General features: G+C 44.7%; 1 protein-coding gene across 2 annotated transcripts in view; it reads right to left on the bottom strand.

Annotated features, from left to right (window-relative positions):
• The window catches only part of ERMP1 (endoplasmic reticulum metallopeptidase 1), a 40,870-nt gene that overhangs the window by 11,818 nt on the left and 11,810 nt on the right, over positions 1-17,242 (bottom strand). For both annotated transcript variants that reach the window (XM_072840684.1, XM_072840695.1), the window contains exons 5-10: positions 10,462-10,608; positions 9,831-9,923; positions 7,817-8,029; positions 6,753-6,973; positions 3,951-4,125; positions 3,401-3,591 (exon numbers count right to left, since the gene is read on the bottom strand). In XM_072840684.1, coding sequence (XP_072696785.1) covers positions 3,401-3,591; positions 3,951-4,125; positions 6,753-6,973; positions 7,817-8,029; positions 9,831-9,923; positions 10,462-10,608 — 1,040 coding nt within the window. The remainder of the gene's footprint in view (positions 1-3,400; positions 3,592-3,950; positions 4,126-6,752; positions 6,974-7,816; positions 8,030-9,830; positions 9,924-10,461; positions 10,609-17,242) is intronic.

Below are 17,242 nucleotides of genomic sequence, written 5' to 3' on the forward strand. Positions count from 1 at the left end.
CACCGGCTGGACGGGAGAAGACTCCCAGGTGGGGTCTTGGTTCAGTTGGCAAGGACACCAGGACAGAGACCCACCCCCACTCAAACCACGACTGCATTTTACTTTTGATTCTGTCAAGGCCCCTGCTAACCACTGCACGGTCGACACCAGTATCTACCAGACGTCATGACATCAGGCTTTTGTCAAAGAACCAGAGATAAGATTTTAAGTGTAAGCAAGCCTATTCCAACAAAGGTCAAGTCCCACTCCTCACAGTTGTGTGACGGGCCACAGCGCCAGCCTGGTCTGAGCCTGCACTCCGATGTGCCTCCAGGACCCCACCTGTGGGCCTATCCCTCCTCAGTGCCAGGCAGCCACAGCCAATGCCGTCTGAAACAGCACATCTGATGTTGGGCAGGAACAGCAAGTGGCTCAGCCTCAAGGTGGGCATCTAGCACGTCCTACAAACGCTTCTTCATGGTAATGAGATCACGGACATAGAGGTTGTGGGCAACACACAACTCTCAGAATATGCCCACAGATCCCCAGGGGGTTTGCATGCCACCACACTGACCCAGTCCCAGCTCCCCTCATGCCTGCTCCCCCTTATCACTCACCCTCTAGGGTCGGTAAGGAGAGCATGAATGTGAACATATGTTCATGGAGATAAAAAGGAGGAATAAGGCACACATTTGTAACCTACCAGATGCTCTACTATATAAAATTAAGGACTTTATAGCCATTGTGTATTGATATCCCATCCAAGGTCATCTCCAGCAAAACGGTACTGGTCTTAGATCAATGGTCTTGTGTTTTTACACCAAGAGCACAGAAACAAGACAGCTAAGAAACAAATTGCTAAGGCAGTGAGTTCACAAAACACAAATTATTACCTTGTCTGTCCCTTTCTGTCCTAACAGTCACAAAATTATAAAATGTGGTTGTACAGAACAGTGTCAAATAGCTCCCCAAGGACTGATTTCCCCTCCACTGGAAGGCTGCCCAGTTTAGGTGTTGAGAGGCTTTCAGGTCAAAATAAGCCCTCCCTGTCACACACTGTGGTTCCTGCCATCTCCACCCAGCCGCAACCCCATGTCCTACAGCCTGTGTGAGCTCCGTTTCCACATCCACATTTCCACTTCAAAGCATGAGGCACGTCTGCTGCCCCTTCCATCATCTTCTCCAGGAGGTCTGGTAATGGGGTGAATGAAACGTGTTCCCAAGGAAGGACTGGGAGGCGAAGTGCTGTCTGGATTCCATCACCTTCAATTTCACTCTTATTTCCGTCTTAGATGTTATGTCACCCATCACTCCAGGTTCCCAAATGTGTGCAAAATAAAACGAAGAGAAACATGAGAAGGGTCCGTGCAGTGTCCGCGTGAGCTGTCCTGTTCCCGAGCGTATCCCAATGTCACTGAGCTGTAGTCTTGGGGTTCATCGGTACAATCCTAGGACCTGCTAACCTGCCATCAGACAGGCATGGAACTGCTTCTGGACAAATGTACTTAATAAATTCCCAAGGGCCGAAAGAGAAGCTCTGTGAAATCTGCATTATGGTCTAATCCCCACCTGGGCTGGCTCATTTGTCAGCCCCTCCAACGCCACCCCAGAGTAACGGAGTGAAGGAGGCCCGCCCCTGGCTGCACAGCCGTTTCACGTTCTAATGAAAAATAAATGGTGTTTCAAAGTATTCCAAGAGGCACTCTCCAAAAGCTTTCGTAGTAAGATAAAATTCAAAAAGCAATATACTTTAATCCTCTTTTCATGGTTCCCAAGTTTCCATAGTGAAGTTTTCAGGGCTTATTTTGTCCTGTTACACATGGGATAGAACTGAAATGCCACACACTTTGGTCATCACTTCTGGGCACTGGCAGCTTTCACCCACTGACGGTGGGGACCCAGTCCAGGACTCCGCTGACTCTGGATACCAACCCCATCTACATGTGATAAAACCCATTTCTCACAGCAGTGAAACCCTCCACCGACATGCACGGAGAATTTCAAGGCTTAGTGTTAAAACCAGAAGTAGTAAACCCTAGAGGCAACAAAGAGCATTTTAGAATTTTCCATACCAATAAGGTATGCAATCCTGCAAATACCAGTAAGGACTGAATCGTTATATTAAAAACAGAATGGCTGGAATGCTTGGACTTCATCTGCTGATCACACAGAAGTACATGTCCAAGAGCTGCTCACCAGAGTCGGACACACAGGTATGCACACGGCTGTCTGCTGCCTGTTTGAGGGATGTGCATAGATGCTGCTGACCACGCACGTGGTATCCTTACATGCTGTCTCTAAATTCCAACCTCTACATCATGTGCCCTTTACCCTATGGCTATAGAAAGGCTCGCCATCATCTCTGTGGAGGAAAGAACTATAATAAAGGCACAAGTACTTTTTCTATTTATTTGCCTTACTGCAGATCTTGGAGTGTATCTATATTCAGTAATTACTTAATTACTTCTTATTCTCAGGAATGCCAACAAAAAGAGCCGTAACACAAAGACCGGCCTCCCCTAGAGGGTCTGGGCCCGATGACACCGTGCCGAGGGCGGAACTCTGCCTGGAGCTGCTCTAACACTGGGTCTAGTCTTCCCTCTGGAGTCCCAAGGAGGAGAAGCAGGGGTGGCACAGGGAGGACTCTCCCTGCACAGGCTGAGCACAAACAGAGCAGAACGACCAGGCCTGTGACACTCATCCCAAGTGTCCGTCACCCACAAAGGCCCCAGGAATGAACCCTGCAGTGCTTGTGGCCAGGTAGTTAGCGGAGTGATGACAGGAAAAGCCTCATTAGATGCAGTCTCCCTCCAGCAGCTCTAGGAGCACTAATAAAACTACCATGTTGGGCAGCCCCGTGGCTCAGTGGTTTAGTGCTACCTTTAGCTCAGGGCATGATCCTGGAGACCTGGGATCGAGTCCCACCCCTCAGGCTCCCTGCGTGGAGCCTGCTTCTCCCTCTGCCTGTCTCTTTCTCTCTCTCTCTCCCATGAATAAATAAAATATTAAAAAAAAAATAAAACTACCATGTCTTTGCTAACACTTGCCTCTCACTGGAAGCTGAAAACACACTCTTGGGAGTCATTCTCAAAACCCACTGCCCAGCAAAATCTGGGCAAGAGCTGATTACTTGGCTGGTATGCGCTCTACAAATTCACATCCAGGTAGTCTGAAAGCGGTGAAGAGGTAAAACCAGAGGACTTGGAAGGACAAGGAAATAAAAAAAACAGAACAAGGCAAAAACCATTTCACATCTTTTTACCAGTAAACCCACATTCTGCACACACGTTCCCCGTTCCGTACAGGTGTTTCTCAATAAAGTATTAGCAACGCTGTTTCACAGAATCTACTATAGCTAAACTCCTCACACAGGTGTCTGTGTGTATAAAATGAAAAAAAATTTTAAATGTTTTTTCCTTACAAAATAAGAAGAGAGGATCATCGTACAACCAGCCAAAATGGAAGCCAGCACAACGTCAGGTGGGATTTCAGAACCACTCCTCCCAAGGATTGGTGTAAACATCTCGAACACTGCCCAGATGAGGTATAACGCGTAAAGATAAGGGATAAACATCCCCAAAAGGTAGAAGGCAATAAATTTTCCTTGGGCACCTAGGGAAAAAGAGAAAGAAAACACACATCTCTGAAATGCTACAGCGTGATACAGATTTGATAACACTGGCGTCTATATGTGAGACAGAACACTTTCATTCAGGGGCAACGAAATAGAAGTTAGAATGAAACAAAAAAATATGTATGTGAGACATCACCATGTGTTCGCAAACGTGAGAATGGCATGGGGCATGAGGCCTAGGATGAAAGTCTGTGTGATCTGAAAATTTAAAAGAACAAACAGCAACAGTCTTGAAAGCCTACACCAAGGGACCAAAAAAAGGAAACAGTCCCTGCAAGTCTTGTCGTAGACATTTTAAGGTATTTCCCCATTTGCATCAAACCCCAAAATGCCCTACCATGCTGCTTCAAGTCTTTGTGCACGCAAAGCTTTGTGAGCAAGGGAAAGGCCACCCAGACAGCGCTAATAAACGCCGAGCACAGTCCTCGAGACGTGAGAGCCACAAGAGAGACGCAGTGCACAAACAGCGAGGTGTCGAAGAACACTTCTCCCAGATACTGGTCACTGGCATTCTGAAAGAGAGAAAACCGTACCAGGAGTCTCGTTCGTGGGCCATCCACATATCACTTCTATTGCACCATCGTTGCCATCACTCAGGAGAGCTACATTTTGCACTGAACTTGAAGTAAGCGCTAACAAAGTGTCTTTCCTCCTGTCAGGACGGAAAGAATCCAGATCGCTGTACGGGAAAGGGGCATCTGATCATCCAGGGAAAAGACATCCTGACTTGAGCGCACTTCGCGCTATTCCTCCCCAGCCTAGAAGTCACCTTTGGAAACACTAAAATAGAAGAAAGGACTCTCCTAAAAACATTCGTCTCTGTAAGCTTTTCTATTAACACAACATCCAAAGACTTTCAAGGTGAGGAGAGAGGGGCCTGGGGAGGGTAGCTTGGCTCTGCAGCACCACCAGCAGCACAGCTGCAGAACTGCAGGCCCCCTGCAGCTGTATTCCTGCCGGTTTGCGGGCCTCTCATATCCATGTTTCCAGGCGAGGCACCTGCAGCCCCTGAGAACGTGCCGCCCCGTACTGCCTCGGCAGCAGGGGTTCTGCTCACACAAACATGAGTCATCATTTTGGGGCAGAAACCCCAAGCCAGAAGAGCCCTGGGCACGAGTGTTACTTCTAGAGCTCACAACAGTTTCAGTAGTGTGTTTCCACACCTGTCCGGGCTCCTGACACCCTCCCACCCCTGGAAACGGAAGGCCACGGCTGTGGAACACTTTGATGTTCAACACAGGGCCAAGAGGCACAGTCTTTAAAAGTAATCAGAAAGAAACTAATTCTTAGGATTCTCTTTGAAGCCAAGAACCACTCAGGTGGTTAAAAACCCGGGTCTCAGCAGCACCGATGGCACCTTAAACCCCCAAACCGCAGCCAACGATCACACAGATGTTCTTGGAACCAGGTCCCTGCCAGCCCTGCCCTCTGCCCCCATTCTGCACACTATCTCCGTTCGCCCACTAACTGTCCTGCTCAGAAGAGGCTAATGGTGGCCGCCCTGATTCTCGATGTCATGCTCTAGCCTCACGCTGGCCTACTTGTCTGGTTCTTGTGCTATCAACCTCGTCTTCGCCACACTGACCTTCTTCTTGACCATGACACAAATGCATCTCATGCTCTCCCACCTCCGACCACCCATCAACCTGCTCTCCATCTGTACCCCTGTACTCACACCTCAAAAACTCAGTTCAATGTTATTGCTTCCTTCAGGAAGTCTTCCTGACTTCCACAGCCATCCTGTGGTCCCACAGTGCTGTGAACACATCACTCTTTCAGCTCATCCCAATGTGCCATAATTGCTGGTCTCCCTACCTTCCTGGATGAAGCTGTGAGCCCCTCAGAGAAAGAGACCGGGTTCTTACGAATCTCTGTACCACCAGGCCTCAGCATGGTGCCAGGCCCACCCAGCACTCTAAGGATCTTCATGTAATGAAACACATTATCCTTCCCCTCGTGCTTTCAGCCCCAAATTTTATGATCAGACAACTGAAATTAGTCAAAGTAACTGGAACTTCATGAATGGGCACTTCTGTGTCCTGTCACCCTGCACACTAGCCACCACACCCCACGGTCTGGTAACACACAGCTGCATGTGAACTGGAGCCCCATGGCATAATCCTTTCAGAAACCGAAGCCACTAAGATTCAAGCATTAGCTCATCCCTAAACAGACAGCTAATGTCAGAGAACCCTCCTTCAGTGGGTTTTGTTAACAGGCAGTGTTCCTCAGAGCACATCCTCACACAAACTGAAATGGAGACCATGGTTCAGGCACCAGAGATCCCTATGGGAAAACGCTGGACCACCCTCTCCTGCGTCTCCACTCTAATCCCTAGCAGGGAGAACAGAAAACAGGTGTGTACTGGCTGTCTTGCAGATAAATAACAGAACTAAAAGCTTTTCCCTTTAACTCACTTAGAAAATCTTTAGAAACCACAGGTCACTCTCTTACCATAGTTTACCATGAGTCCCATTACTCTGTAACCCTAATTTCTACTTTGATTTCTACCAAATGAACATATGCAGTGGAAGCCCTAAGAGCATGGCACTATCCCTGTGTCAGCACCAATCATCCGAACCCCATCTCCCTGCTCCCCTGCTCCAGCAGGGTCTGCAGCCCCCATGCCACAGCTGCATGCTGTCAGAATCTGCATCTATGACACATGGGCCATAACAAGTGAAGGAAACAAGAGAGAAGCCAGGGTGTGGCTTGCAGGGCAGCAGGTGCCTCCTATGCATCTGTGCCATGTACCACAGCTGCCCGAGCACAGGGGACGGTGGGCACCACAGCCACACCCTCACGGAACTCACAGCCCAGAGACTTCGGAGCTTCTCACAGGGGTGACGAGGGCTGGGGGGGAGGGGGGGCTGACAAAACGCAGCAGACTGGGCAGAGACGAGGCGGACACAGGCCAGGTGGTCAAAACCACCTGAACACCTGACAGCTTTACAGCAACACCTGAAGCCTCCCCAAAAAAACCCCCCGAAGAAGCGTTCCAGAAAATTAACTCAGTGCTGGGAGCCAGTTCTTTCTGATCGAGCCAAACACGATTTGCTAGCTCAGGAAGCCAAACACGAGTTTTGTCTTCAATCCTTGACGGTAGCAAAAAGAAATCAGTAAATATGCCTACACTTACCACATAATAAAATTTCTTGGCGAGGGAATGGATGAGTATTATTTTGGCCACGGCCGCCATCCCATACAAACAGACAGACACGTAGAAGTGGTTGTACCACGACAGGGACTGTCCGATAAGAGAGACGAACACTGCCAGGATGAGCACGGTGACCAGGCTAGTGAACCAGCTGATCAGAGTGATGCCGAGTGCACAGAGGAAGTCCTTCGGGTAATTTTCGGCTAATGCAGAGAAAACACAAAGCAGAGGTCACCAACTTTACATCAGCCTCACAGCCAGTCTGCAGGAGTAAAGGGGCAAATGGTGCAACAACAAATCCACCATGGTAACTGCATAGTACGCAAGTGTCCCAGGGGTCAGGTTTGTTAAAACCTTGAACAGGGACGGTATTGACGAATAATATTCAAGCAACATTTGCCCAGAGTCTGTGGGCACCAGAGACCCAGAGACTAAGTCCTCCAGTTCAGACACATTCCTGACCAGGAAAGCAGGGGCTTTCATCTTCCACACCCCTGGATGCTCTGTGTATCAAAGTACCACCAGGGATGGGAAACCAAGTTCCACGTAAAATCCCACCAGGAGCTAACACAGGAGGAGCATGGCCCATACCCATACTTGGGGTGCTCAGCCACTGACGCTCCACCTTGTAAGAGCATATAACCAAGCTGGATGATACAACGTCCCAGGCAGAAGGAAATGGGTTGAACCAGAAGCAGTTCGGTCAGACTTCAGGACAGCACACTTATTACTGGTCTGTGGTGCGGACGAGACTTCAATGGGAATTTTCACTAACGGTCAATCTGTACAAACCACTTCTCATTGAGCCTGTGTGGCACCTCTGTGGTGTGCACACACATAACAGAAGTTCCAGCTCTACCAAAACCAGAAGTGTAATGAGCATATTCATCTGATACTCGCTTGGAAATGCCTTATAGTATAAATCAGAGGTTATGATTCTTTAAGATTTTTGCCTTTGTGAAAAGACAGAGGCAAATGGACTAGAGAAACTTAAGGCAGACTCCTATACCCAGGCCGGCACTGCAGATTTAGAGGAAAATACTTACTCTGACGTTTGGGCTGCAAGAACTTTTTGCCCAGGTACAACACAACAGCCATTACCACCATGTAGTTAATTATGGAGCCGACACGAGAGGGGTAGGCGATGACAAACAGGCCGAGCACGTCAAAGAAGACCATGTTCCCATGCCGATACTTAGAAGAAGAAGGCAACATATCAGACGTAGCTAGATACTTAAGAACTGCTAAGATGTTGTCACCTATTAAAGAACAGAAAGATAACGAAGTTGAATAAACTATGCATGGTGTGAGTAGGGACATGACAGGATGTAAACAGAGGAGCTTTCTAGGACCTCAATCCCTCACCATGGTTCTTACAAAATTTCTCAAAGGTCCAGGTACCCACTGTCTCCTCTTCACCCAGACAGACGCTCAGCCAACAGGCCTTCATCCTTTCCTCTTGGATAAGAACTAGTCTTCCCTCACTGCTGACAAACCCAAAGACAGTTTCTTTAACATCTACCTTAAAGACTACTCCAGGTATCCAAAATACAGTGCTGAGCCGAGAGACAAAACCTCTCGAGAAGCTCCCGGACACCCAACATTTGGATTAAGAATAAACAATGTCAATTATATCTCAATTTTAAAAAATTAATAGAGATAGGAGAGGCCCCTGGGACATCATGGGGGACCAGTGGGGTTTGAGAAGCCAGGGACACATTTCTAGCTAAATGCTCCTGGTCAAAGCACTTCTTTGCAGCCTGTTCATAGCAGAGGTGGCACGGGAGCCAGCGACAGTGGGGGAGCCCAGGCCACCAGAGCATTGGAGGTGAAAGCTCCGAGGAGACCTTCCAAATACAGAACAAGTCTGAACGAGGAGTCCTCAGCCAGGAAGCCAGGGAGTGGGAGAGTCCCTGGCAAGCAGAGCCTGGCACAGCAGAGGTCAGCACTGACCGCTGTGTCACCGACGGGCTGCAGGAGCCCTGCGAAGCCCTGCCTGACTGGCCGTCCTCCTGCCACTCATCCCACCCTGACTTCTCTGCTTCCACTTAGACACCCACTGCCTTATTGTGGCATTTCTGTCACTGGCTTCTCCATCTGCCTTCAAATGTGTTTTCCCCAAAAGCTCAGGCTGAGTCCCCTGAGACCTTTGTTTCCCTCTTGCAAAGCCCCCTCCCATCCAAAGTGCTTCCATGGTTTGCCTTTGATGCCCACACCTGTATTCCCAATTCTGCCAAGAGCTCTAGCCCCACATCAGTACTTTCATCCTGCTGATTCCCAGGCTCCTCCGTCTATGGCTGACAGAGCTGGTGGACTCCTTCCCCTCCCCATGACTGCTCCGGGGGAGGTCACCCTTGCACATCCCCACCAGGGTCAATGGCACCATCTTTCCCCAGCTGGGCCTTAGACTGTGTCTCTGCTGCCGGCCACAGGATTCATCCCTTCCTTCCAACTGGTCAGCTCTTGGACAAGTTCTATTCAGACTGTCTGACACTACTTACCCACAATCCACACATGTGTGCATGCACCAACACACATACACACCCCACCCATGCTCTGCTCTTGCCTGGAGCATCCTTTCTTCTGCACTGGGCCAAATCCTATCAACTCTTTCATTAAGGTACGTCATCAGACTCCCCGCCCCTGGCTACTCCAGACTTCTCTGGAAAGCATGTTAACCCCACTCACCTGCCCTCACCACCCAACCTGGACTGATGTAACTTTCTACACCTGGGCAAGCTGCCCAAACACTTGCCAGTGTCCCCTCCAATGTACGGCTTCCATTCCAGCTACACGCTCATTGCTCAGCAATCCTATCATTAATCCTGGGCCCGCTCTCTTTCCAATGCCTCACAGTGAACAGTCCTGTGTACTGAATTGTAACCTAGACTTCAGGGCTAAAGTTCAAGCCCTCTTCTCTCTGACTCCAAAGCCCCACCCAGCTTATGCACCCCACACACTGCCTCCCTAATGCACAGCCCACAGGATATTTATAGGTTTGTAGGTCAGCCCCAATAGGCCATCTTAACATAGATCAAAAGTCTACATTTGAATACCAACCTGCTCTCTGAATGGAATCTGTTAGAATTCTGTCCGCTGTGTCATATTTGGTGTGATAAATGTATCCATTCTCAATAAAAGCTAAGTCAATTCCTGAGACACACAGGAAAAACAGAAAATATCATTTTGCTTTAAAGAACCACCTTTCTTTAAGCCTATTTGCTTAATATATTAAATTCCTAAAAGACAAAATGTCAAAGCAGTGGCATGATTGCTTTGTCACATGAATGAATGAATGACAAAATTCTCTCTTCCAAATTCTTACAGAATCTATAGCTGTGGTACATAATGACTAAGGAAGTACATGTCAGGGAGACACTACAAGTCATGCCCCAAGGGGTAGGAACACGCTGCTGAGGAGGCCACCAGAACTTTGCCATCGACACTCCTGTCCCCCATCCTGCCACCGTGTGGGGCAAGATGGCATGTTCTAGAGTCAAGTGTTAAATTAGACCAAAGTTTAAAAGAAAAGGAAAACATCAGGAAATCAGTTTCAGTGAGTCAGAATACACAACTCTCACGTAGAAAACATGGTCTCAGGACATGCTGTTTGCTCATATCTTGTAAAAAAGTAAAACTTTCTTCTGGTTAATTGCTATTGCACCACAGCCCACAATAATCCACAAAATACCTGGAATGTTCCCAAAATCCCTATAGATGCGGAAGTCGGTATCTGAAGGAATTATTCCACTCTGAAAAACCTCCTGAGCCACCACAGAAGCAAACGGGTGTTTAGCAGCGGAAACATATGCCTGGACCAGCCACGGGTTTTCAGGACCTAGGAGGAAACGCAAGGACATAGCACCAGGTAACATGGTGACACCCAAAACAGTCACCACGCAGTCAGGGTACACAGGTGGTTTGAGGACAGAGGTCCAGAGTTTGCTTTTTTCATCTATTTTTCTGTACTAACATTTCTCTGATAAATGGATATTAACTTTAAGAATGAGAACTCCCCTTTCAGGAAACAAAATTATTTTTAAGCACAAAATAACAATACTATAAAAAGTTTAAGATCAATAATGAAGAACTACCCAAAAGTCTGTCATTCCAAGACAGTTATTTTCATCTTTACATCTTCAGGTGTTTTATAAATGTACGGTGTGTGGACACAGCTGTAGTCACAGGGCATTCTGACTCTATGTTGTGCTTTAACACACCATTTTCCTAAGTTGCCAGATATTACAATGATCTTTCTAAGAACTACATAACTTTTCACCAAAAATGCCAGAAGTTCTGTATTATTGTTTATTTCTTATCATTAATAATTCTTCACTAACATCTTTTTTTTTTTTAAAGATTATTTATTCATGAGAGATACAGAGAGAGAGAGGCAGAGACACAGAGGGAGAAGCAAGTTCCCCGCGGGGAGACCAATGTGGGACTCGATCCCAGGACCCTGGGATCATGGCAAAAGCCGAAGCCAGATGCTCAACCACTGAGCCCCCTAGATGCCCCACCCTCTATTCACTAACATCTTTATGCACACATGGCTTTGTGAAACAGGAGACTATCCTTTGGCAGAGTGTGATGAACTGTATCATGGGCCCCAGTCATTCACTGCCCCCCCCCCCCCATAACTCATGGCACCTCCCTGAGCAAGGAGCTCGTCCACTGCCTTGTCCCACTGGCTGAGATCGGCCTCGGGAATTGCCTCGGCCAACAGTCTGTGAATGGGAGACAGGAACGTGGACCAAGAACATGTTCAGGGTCCATCACAGTCCCTCCCTGCCTCTTAACTTGGGCCGGGAGGTTGATCCTTCCCTGACGGCAGCTTCTCCCTCAGCCCGGGTCTCAGAACGAATGACACAAAGGGAACAAAACCACTGTGAAACCTGCATGTAGTTAGTCAGAGACATAAATGTAACGTGAGAGAAATAAGCCTTTGCTGTTGTAATCCCGTGAGATTCAGAGACTGTTTCTTACCAAGAAATTTCACAAAAAGTTGACTGATGCGGTTAGATCACGTCATTGTATTTCAGGGAATCTAAGAATATTTTTATAGCCTTATAAACAATCAAATTTCTTTCCTGTTGAAATGATGACCATAAAAGATGGAGAAGGGATGAAGAAACACCTCAGAACAAAACACCCAGGTGACCAGACATGGATTTTAAAACCACAGCAAGAATTTTACCAAATAAGCCATAAAAACGGAAACCCTATAAAACCTGAGGGTAAGAACTTGAATGGATGGTTTACTCTGAGGTTAGACATAGCAGAAGAAAAGATTATAGAGCAGGTGGACTGGTGCACAGAGAGAAAAAGGGCATTAAATATAGAAATGTGTGTAAGAGAATATGGGGCACGGCAGTCCCACGAAAGAGGACACAGAATGGAGAAGCAGCAATGCTTTGAAGAGATAATGGCCAATAATTTTCCAAAATCACAGAAAATATCAAGCTATGAACTCAAAAAGCTCTACAAACCCCGAACAGGATAGAGACAAAGAAAATATACTTAGCACTAAGATCTTTGCTTGGGGAAACCACTATCCACTCAGAGGGCCAGGGCTTGACCAGGGAATGCTACTCCCAGATCTGGGGCTAGGAAAGTATGAGGGTAGTTGAACATCTCGTGCCAGGAGGTGAGAAGGTGCTCAGAGAAACCCATCAGAAGGACACAGGCACCAGTGACAGGGCCACCACTGGCCCAGCCAGAAACAATTCACACATCAGGATGATAGCAACAGAACATGCAAAACATATGACACACTGAAATAAACAAGGGAGAACAGAAAGCTTTCCTTCGAGCAGAATTCCAACTATCAGTTATGGGTGAAAGAGAGAGAGAGAACACCCAGCACCTGCCTAACATTACAGTAAAAATGCTTTGCATCCAGAATCATTGATGTCTGCCGAAACTAGGATCAAAGTCCCACAAGAAACAGGATGTGTCCTCAGTGTCAGAGTACCTATTACAGAGAGGAAAACAGTAAGTCCACAAAGTAGAAAAACCTGGCAAATACCATCATCAAATGACCAGAAGCTTCCATCATCACCAGTGCTCAGAGAGGACAAGCTTCCCGATGTGGCCAAGGAGGATACAGATGTGAATGAATAGCGGTGATTATCAAACTGTATGATGTCAAAATGCTGTTATTAAAATACTATTACAATTAGATGTTAATAACCAAAATTATACTATTAAAATATTATGAAAATCAAACCGAAAAGCAGGTGAAGCTAAACTAGAAAGGAGAGCATCATAAACAGCAGGTTAATAAACGGTCACTCTGGGGCGAAAGGGAGGGAGCTGGATCTGAGAGTCTAGGTCCTTGCATCCACAGGGAGACAGAGGTATTCACCTTACCATGGTTAAGTTTTTCACTTTTCTACTTTTATGTGTGTGTTATATAATCACTGTGACAGGTTTATAATAAAACATGACAATCAAATGCTATTTGATCCTGGATTGGAACTCTGAATTAAAAAAACCCAGCTATATCATTATTGGAACAATTGGAAAAAATAAAAAACATTAGATCATAGTTTTATATTGTCATATTTTGTGAGCATCATATATGCACTGTTATGAAGAAATATATCCTTGTTCTTTATCTACCTAATTATGTTGAGATTATCGACTGTGATTTTTCCCCTTTATTATGCTACTATGGTAAAATACATACATATATTTTCATATATTAAACCATCTTCATTTAACCATTCATAGTTACAGGATATAAAATCCAAAAATCAGTTACGTTTCTATACACTAATAGTGAACTGTCAGAAAGAAAATTAAGAAAACAATTTCCATTTACAGTTGTACCAAAAAAAAAAAAAATACCTAGGAACAAACTTAAGCAAGGAGGTCAAAGACCTGTACTCTGAAAACTATAGGACACTTATAAGACAGAGTGAAGAAACAAATATATGGGAAGCTATTCCATGTTCATGGACTAAAAGAACCAATACTGTTAAAATGTACATACTACCCAAAACAATATACAGATTCAGTGCAATCCCTATCAAAAGTCCAACAGCATTTTTCACGAAATAGAACAATTCTATAATTTCTATGGAAGCACCAAAACAAAAACAAAAACAAACAAACAAACAAAAAAACACATATAGCCAAAGCAATCTTGAGAAAGACCAAAGCTGGAGACACCACACTTTTTTATTTCAGGCTATGCTACAAAGCTACAGTAATCAAAATAGTATGGGACTGGCATAAAAACAGATACACATCAATGGAATAGAATAGAGAGACCAGAAATAAGCCCACACCTACATGTTCAGTTAATTTATGTGAAGCCAAGAATTATATAATGTGAAAGGACAATCTCTTCAATAAATGGTGTTGGGAAAACTGGACAGCCACAATGCAAAAGAATGAAATTGGACCATTCTCTTATATCACACACAAAAATGAACTCGAATGTGTTAAAGATTTGAAAATACAAAACCAAGAAGAAAATGGGTGGTAATAACCTCCCAACATCAGTCTTGGCAATGATTTTTTTGGGTTTCACACCAAAAACAAAGGCAACAAAAGTTAAAACAAGTGGGAATACATCAAGCTGAAAAGCTTCTTCACAGCAAAGGAGACCATCAACAAAATTAAAAGATAACCTGTAGAATGGGAGAAGGTATTTGCAAATCATATATCTTATAAAGGGGTTGATATCCAAAGTATATAAAGACTCCTACAACTCAATAGCAAAAAAGGGGGGGGGGCAGGAGATTTGAATAGACATTTTTCCAAATAAGATGTCCAGATAAGTCAATGGGTATACAAAAAGATGCTCAACATCACTCATTCTCCAGGAAATGCAAATCGAAACCACAATGAGGTATCACTGCACACCTGTTAGAATGGCTTTTACCAAAAAGAAAAGAAATAAGTGTTGGTGAGGATGTGGAGAAAGGGGAATGCAGACTGGAGCAGCCACTGTGAAAAGGAGTATGTACCCCATGTACACTGCAGCATTAGCCACAACAGCCAGGATATGGAAAATGTTCATCAATGGATGAATGAATAAAAATGGTATATATACCACTGATGGTATACTGGAATATTGTTCCAATGGAATAATTATTCAGAGACACACACATGGAATCTTATTCACACACACAATAGAATATTATTTAGCCATATAAAAGAAGGAAATCTTGCCATTTGCCACAGCATTGACAGACCTTGGGGGTGTTATGCTAAATAAGTCATACAGAGAAAAGTAAATACCATTATGATCTCACTTATATGTTACATCTAAACAAAAGAAAACAAAAACTCATAGCTATAGAGAATGGACTGAGAGCTGCCAAAGGTGGGGGCTCAGGGGAGGAGGAACTGAAATGAGTGAAGGTGGTTGAAAGATACAAACTTGCAGTTAAAAGATAAGTCAGTCTTGGAGTGCCTGGCTGGCTCAATGGGTGGAGCATGCAACTCAAGTTCCAGCCTCATACTGGGTACAGGGACTACTTAAAACTAAAAAAAAAAAAAAAAAATATATATATATATATATATATATTTCAAGTCATAAAAAGAAGGAAGTACTCACTATGTGCTACAACACAGATGAACCTTAGAAAACATCGTATGTATTGAAAAAAGCCATATATATAAAAAGATAGATAGATCCGGGATGCAATGTACAGCATGGTGACTACAGTTAATAATATTGTACTATATACTAGAGAGTTGCTAAAAGAGTAGATCTTAAAAGTTCTCATCACAAGAAAAAATATTTTGTAACTGATGATGGATGTCAACTAGACTTACTGTGGTGATCATCTTGCAATATATATAAACTGAATAGTTTTGCTGATACAGGGAAAAGAAACATCTTGTATTCCTGGAATATGCTCAACTCAGCTGGAAAATGTTCTTGTTTGTGTGTGTGTGTGTGTGTGTGTGTGTGTGTGTGTATACATACACATGTATTCTTTTGGGTGGATACCTAGGTCAAGTGGGTAAATTTATGTTTAAGTTTTTAAGAAACTGCCAAACTAAGTAGTAGTTAAGCTTCGTTTCAGAAGAAATATAAATTCAGAGAACAGTAAGAATTTTTTTTTAATTTTTATTTATTTATGATAGTCACACAGAGAGAGAGAGAGAGAGAGAGGCAGAGACACAGGCAGAGGGAGAAGCAGGCTCCATGCACTGGGAGCCCGATGTGGGATTTGATCCCGGGTCTCCAGGATCGCGCCCTGGGCCAAAGGCAGGCGCTAAACCGCTGCGCCACCCAGGGATCCCAACAGTAAGAATTTTTTAAATATTACTTTAGTTTTTAAAATTTTTAAACTTCAGATTTGCAGAAAGGAAGTAGAATGTAATACCCAGGGCTGATGGAACAGGCGGTGTCCTACACTGTTGGTGGAAGTGCAGATTGATGTTTTGGGGCAGTCTGGCAGTAGAGACCACTTTAAAAAACATGCAGACCCTTCTATCTGACAAGACCACTTGTAGGAATTTATCCCGTAAAATAACTGCACATAGACGCATAGATCCGAGTACTGTGTAGTACACACACACACACACACACACACACACACACTTTGCTGGATTTAGTTGGCTAATATTTAGGATTTTCATATCTAGGTATGGCAGTTATCTACCAAAAGTATTTCCCAAAGCTGAACATATCCACGTTATAACTAATTCTATTTGAAGTGTGCATCACATACATGAGTCCCATTTATGAGACTGTTCATAACAGCACCCTTCATAAGAGCCAAAACCTACAATCTGATATCACCGGTAGAATGGATATTCTTGTCAATGGAATAGTATTCAGCAATAAAAAAAAAAAAAAAGAATGAAGTCTGCTAAACACAAGACAGATGAGTCTTACAGACTTGATACTAGGTAAAAAAGAAGCCATAAAAAAAAAAAAAAAAGAAGCCATACATAAAAGAAAACACAGTGTGGGAGTCAATTATAGAAAGTTCAAATACAAGCAAAATTAAATCTGCCAAGACAAAGGTCAGAATAGCAGGAATCACAGGGGAGGATCTTGGAGTGCAGTTCAATACTCTCAGTCTCGATCTGGGTTCTGGTTACATGATTATATTCAATTTGCAAAAATTCATCAGGCTGAACATGCAGATCTGTGTGCATTTCTTTCACAATTCATGAAAGAGGAAATAAAGACACTTAAAATGTTAGTACTTGTGAAAAAGGTAAGACCCATCAGCAAGAAAGAAACTGACGGTTTGTAAATATTCACCACCCGGTCTTTAACCCCCATAGAGATCCGACTACTGTGTGCCTACGCTCCAGCCCCGCCCCAACTGGCACTGACCTCCCCCTCAGGCCTACAGGTCAAGTTCCCATACAAAAAGGAAGTCTCAGGAGACTGGGATGGGCAAGTCGGTCAGCTCCTGAGTGAGCTACTCCCCGTAACATGAACGAAGCAAAAGGAACTCTTACAGGAGAAATTATAGAACTGAGGGTTTTAC

Source organism: Canis lupus, chromosome 1 (genome assembly GCF_048164855.1).
Source record: "Canis lupus baileyi chromosome 1, mCanLup2.hap1, whole genome shotgun sequence".
Taxonomy (NCBI): Eukaryota; Metazoa; Chordata; class Mammalia; order Carnivora; family Canidae; genus Canis; species Canis lupus.